At 58.5% G+C, this 5178-nt stretch overlaps 1 protein-coding gene across 1 annotated transcript; it reads left to right on the top strand.

Moving 5' to 3' along the window:
* Window positions 1–1082: 1082 nt before the first annotated feature.
* LOC147725982 (homeobox protein notochord-like) lies at window positions 1083–3862 on the top strand. Its single transcript, XM_086962847.1, has 3 exons — window positions 1083–1371; window positions 2588–2772; window positions 3638–3862. The coding sequence occupies exons 1-3, from the start codon at window positions 1083–1085 to the stop codon at window positions 3860–3862; spliced, it is 699 nt and encodes a 232-aa protein (XP_086818973.1).
* The last annotated feature ends 1316 nt before the right edge of the window (window positions 3863–5178 follow it).

Below are 5178 nucleotides of genomic sequence, written 5' to 3'. Positions count from 1 at the left end.
TGAGTTGCTGTGGTGGAGGATCTAAGCCAGGGCAGAGTCTGGGGTGAGTTGCTGTGGTTGAGGATCTAAGCCAGGGCAGAGTCTGAGGTGAGTTGTTGTGGTTGAGGATCTAAGCCAGGGCAGAGTCTGTGGTGAGTTGCTGTGGTTGATTATCTAAGCCAGGGCATAGTCTGGGGTGAGTTGCTGTGGTTGAGGATCTAAGCCAGGGCAGAGTCTGGGGTGAGTTGAGGTTTTTCGTCAGCGCCTGAGCCAGCTCAAGTGAGTTGTGGTGCTGTCTCAGTCACAGGGCCGAGTTGCAGTTTTATCTCAGTATTGTCAGTGTCTGTGGTGAAGCATTTAGTTGTTGTGTCAGCCCCCGAGCTGCGTTCTGGGATGCATTGTTGTGGTTGTTTATGAGTGCCAGGCCTGGAGTTCGTGGTGAGTTGTGGGTTTACATTAGTGCCAAGGCCAGGATTTAACTACGTTGTGTCCCAGTGCCAAGGATGCGGACTAGAGTGATTGTAGTCGAGTACGAAGGTCAGGACTAGGGTCTGTGGTGACTCGTGTGTTTTTATCGGGGTGGTCGTGAAATTGTGTTTTTTCCTCAGTGATCGAACGCGGGTCCGCAGTGAGTTGTGATTTTGCCCCAGCGCCATGACTCGTGCCTGTCGTGGTAGTTTTAGATGTTGTGTCAGCCATCGAGTTGCGATCTGAGTGGCGTTGTTGTGCGTTGGTTTCAGTGCTGCTCTGTTTTGGGTGGGGACAGGGTGTTAATCAGGACAGGGACGGAGGTGTGAAGGGTGTAAAGTTTAGTCCCAGGCCCGCTCAGTGGTGCTCAGCGCGCCCTCTGGTGGTCCTCGGCGGCAGCGCGCCCAGCATGGCCTGAGTGGGGCCATTGGCACCCCAGCGGGGCTCCGGCCTTTCGTTAATTGCCTCTTTCTAGTTGGGGGCGGCTGCTGGTTGGTCGGGCTGCTGGGGGCTGTTTGTAGAGGGCGGCGGGTTCTGCATAAAAGGTCGAGCTGAGCCCTCTGCCTCTTCAGATCTGCCGTGCACCACAGAAGTGCCCACACTCACGCACTCCCTTCAGCCTGGACACCCCTAGGATGATGATGATGGCTCAGCAGCTGCCGCCCTGGGCCCTGCAGCCTCCGACCAAAGCCTTCTCGCAGCCGATGCCACCCTGGACCCATCAACTGCAGGCCAAAGCCCCCCAGCCTGGGAAATCCTTCACCATCGAGGCCCTGCTGGGCAGAGCGGACCCGCCTGCGCCGCCAGCCAGGGCCAGTCCTGCCCGCTGGGGCTGGGAGGAGAGCTGGCTCCCCAGAACCCCCGTCCTGCAGCCGCAGCCGCTCTACCCGCTCTGCTACCCTCCCGGAGCGCTCTACAGCACAGGTGAGGCCCGGCCCGACTTCGCTCTGGTGCTCTCGCGTGTCATCTTTCACTCCACCCCGCCTGTCCTTCTGATAACTAACGTGTCCACCCTGCCTGTCCTGCTGTCCCCCGAACGTGTTAACCCTGCCTGTCCTGTTGTCTCACTAACGTGTCCACCCTGCCTGTCCTGCTATCTCAACGTGTCCACCCTGCCTGTCCTCTTTCTCACTAACGTGTCCACCCTGCCTGCCCTGCTGTTTCACGAACGTGTCCACCCTGCCTGTCCTGTCTCACTAACGTGTCCACCCTGCCTGTCCTCCTGTATCACTAACGTGTCCACCCTGCCTGTCCTTCTGTCTCACGAACGTGTCCACCCCACTGTCCACCCTGCCTGTCCTGTCTCACCAACGTCTCCACCCCACTGTCCACCCTGCCTGTCCTGTCTCACCCCACTGTCCTGCTGTCTCACGAACGTGTCCACCCTGCCTGTCCTGCTGTCCCCCGAACGTGTCCACCCTGCCTGTCCTGTTGTCTCACTAACGTGTCCACCCTGCCTGTCCTGCTGTCTCACTAACGTGTCCACCCTGCCTGTCCTGCTGTCTCACAAACGTGTCCACCCTGCCTGTCCTGTCTCACTAACGTGTCCACCCTGCCTGTCCTGCTGTCTCACAAACCTGTCCACCCTGCCTGTCCTCTGTCTCACTAACGTGTCCACCCTGCCTGTCCTCTGTCTCACTAACGTGTCCACCCTGCCTGTCCTCTGTCTCTCTAACGTGTCCACCCTGTCTGTCCTCTGTCTCTCTAACGTGTCCACCCTGCCTGTCCTTCTGTATCACTAACGTGGCCTACCCGCTCTCTCTTCAACCTTCACTCTTGGACCTCGCACCCGTGCCCTTTCACCGCTGTCCTCAGCCTCGTGCCATGTGCTTAACCCCCACCACGCCTGCTGCCCCCTCTGCAGTGCCTCCTCGTTTAATAGTAATTCCCTATTTTGTAGCGCTGCGTGTGCACGTTATAGCTCCTATAATAATATTTGTGTGTACGGGGTAAACGTCTCTGTCCTTAGGTGTGTCCGTCCGCAGTGTTCTGATCTCTAAATATGGCTTTCTTGACCTTACTCCGGCCGCCTGTGCGTGGTGATAGTTTGTGGTGATCTGGTGTGTGATGCCGAGCGCGCCCCTGCTGCCAGTCATGCGCGCTCTCTTCTGTCTCTCACCAGCCTCTCTCTTTCCCACAGGACACCCCGTGCCCCAGTACTGCTACCCGGCCCTGAGCTCCAGGGCCGGCAAGTGCAAGCGGATCCGCACCATCTTCAGCCCCGAGCAGCTCTCCCGCCTGGAGCAGGAGTTCTCCCGCCAGCAGTACATGGTGGGCAGCGAGAGGTTCCTGCTGGCGGCGTCCCTGCGGCTGAGCGAGGCGCAGGTGAGTGGTGCGCCAGCGCGGCCCGCCCGGGCACGCACACACAACTGACAGCCCCGCCCGTGGACCCACCGACACACATGCAAACACACACACACACCTGTCAACCCCGCCCATAAACTCACTGACACACATGCAAACACACACAACTGTCAGCCCCGCCCGTGGACCCACTGACACATGTGCATTCATTGAAACATACAAACACCAGTCAACACCACCCGTGAACCCACTGACACATGCATACATGAATATAATGTATTTACTCGCACACAGCTGTTAACCCGGCCCTTGCACCCACTGACACATTTGCACACGTGCACAAACATGCATACATTCATTCATACATACACGAGTCAGCCCTGCTCATGCGCCCACTGACACACGCGCAAACATTCATACACACAAACACCGGTCACCCCCTCCTCTTACACCTACTAACTCGGGGGGCGCGGCGTCCATGCACCTGCTGCAGAGGTACAAACGCGTGCGTCCCGCTTTCAGGCAGCAATGAGCATGCCACGGTAACTCTAGTGATTAATGTCCCTGTTAGAAAGAGAGCGCCTCGTTTCCACTAGGGAAGGTCTCTCGCCGCATGCCTGCTGCAAAGAACAGATCTGTGTTTTATGGGGACAACTGAGCGGATTAGTGAAGCCAGCCTTTACCAGCGCTTTGAAAGAATGCATGTGCGAGGGGCTATGGGGAGATCAGCGGCCCTCTTGCGGGGTGAGGGAATCCGAGGAGGTCATTGGGGGGGCTGAGTTCATCACATCTCATGCGTTGCTTCGAGGCGCTGTGCAGCGCGCCCACCAGGGGCTTGGAAGCCCCTCTGGTCAGTGTCTAACCCCTTCTCTCCTCTCCTCCGCAGGTCAAGGTGTGGTTCCAGAACCGGCGCATCAAGTGGCGCAAGCAGAGCGTGGAGCAGCAGCAGGCCAAGCTGGCCAGGCTGGGCCTGGCACCCCCTCGGGGAGACCCGGAGGACCCGCGCACAGACACCTCGGAGGACGAGCTGGCCCGGCAGAGGGCCCGGGGCCACAGCTCGGACGACTCCGACTGCGAGCTGGACGACACGCTCTCCCAGAACTCCGTGTAGAGAAGCGCTTGGACAGGCTGGCCCCGCCGATCACAGGCTCGCACCGCAGCTCACAGGCTCCTGGACAGGCTGGCACCGCCGATCACAGGCTCGCACCGCAGCTCACAGGCTCGCACCGCAGCTCACAGGCTCCTGGACAGGCTGGCACCGCAGCTCACAGGCTCGCACCGCAGCTCACAGGCTCCCGGACAGGCTGGCACCGCCCATCACAGGCTCGCACCGCAGCTCACAGGCGTCTGGACAGGCTGGCACCGCAGCTCACAGACTGAGTCCTGAAAAGACTGGCACCGCAGCTCACAGACTTAGTCCTGGACAGACTGGCATCGCAGCTTACAGACTCCTGAACAGGCTGGCACCGCAGCTTACAGAGCCCAGGACGGGCTGGCACCGCAGCTTACAGTCTCCTGGGTAGGCTGGCAGCTTACCGACTCTTGGACAGGCTGGCGCCGCAGTTTACAACCTCTGGGACAGACACTGTCACCCCAGTTTACAGACTGTTGAGTGGACCCTGCCACCTCACCTTACATGCTCTTGGGAAGGTCCAATCACCGCAGCTTACAGAGGAGCTGGGATCACTACATAGACGTCAGGTCAAATAACGACCATAGACCCCCCCTCTGGCAATGGGGCCTTATTGACTGCTTAAGGCCCACACCGAGTGTCCCTCTCGACTGCCTTGAACGGCTCTCTGCGGCATTGGCGAAGAACTGATTCTCACTCTCCCTCATTCCTTACCCCGTGGCACGCACAACGAATGCACTTTCATATTGTATATTTTTTTGCAAAGCAAAAATGTGTTGAAAGATAATTGTTTTAAAATAAAACACCTTTTATACTGAACTGTGACTGCCGGTGGTGACTGGGGGTTGTGGGGCGTAATCTCACCGTTCGGTGCCTGGCATGGGTCAGGTGGCACCTCCATTCAGGTGCTGTGCTTTATTCCCCTGGGGTTCTTTCTATGTCAAGTGGACTTGCAGGCCTCAGCATTCCAAGGGCTTCACAGCCAGGGCTGACGGAATGTGCCACATATGGGGGGTGAGGGCGGGGTCACTGGGGGGCACAGCAGCAGGTTAAGTCTCCCAGGTGGTTGCAGCCACTCTTGACGGTTGTAGGGGGCGCTCAACACTTCTGGGGGGCTGACCATTGTGATCAGCAGCCGGAAGCTATCGACCCAGATTAAACGAAACACAGCATGAACACTTTGTACCGGGGGTGCCTAGAAGACCATGGCGCCTGCTCCACCTCCCAGGGGCGGCGCTAGTGAAAGGCTAGGGACAATTGCCCCCCAGATGACTGCAGTACCAGCCGCATCCAGA

Source organism: Lissotriton vulgaris, chromosome 3_1 (assembly GCF_964263255.1).
Source record: "Lissotriton vulgaris chromosome 3_1, aLisVul1.2, whole genome shotgun sequence".
Classification (NCBI taxonomy): Eukaryota; Metazoa; Chordata; class Amphibia; order Caudata; family Salamandridae; genus Lissotriton; species Lissotriton vulgaris.
This window is presented reverse-complemented; position numbering and strand designations above follow the sequence as displayed.

Coding starts and splice junctions, on each gene's coding strand:
- LOC147725982 (XM_086962847.1), top strand. CDS start 1,083: ATGATGATGATGGCTCAGCAGCTGCCGCCCTGGGCCCTGCAGCCTCCG. Junction 1,372..2,587: donor CGGAGCGCTCTACAGCACAG/GTGAGGCCCGGC, acceptor TCTTTCCCACAG/GACACCCCGTGCCCCAGTAC. Junction 2,773..3,637: donor TGCGGCTGAGCGAGGCGCAG/GTGAGTGGTGCG, acceptor TCTCCTCCGCAG/GTCAAGGTGTGGTTCCAGAA.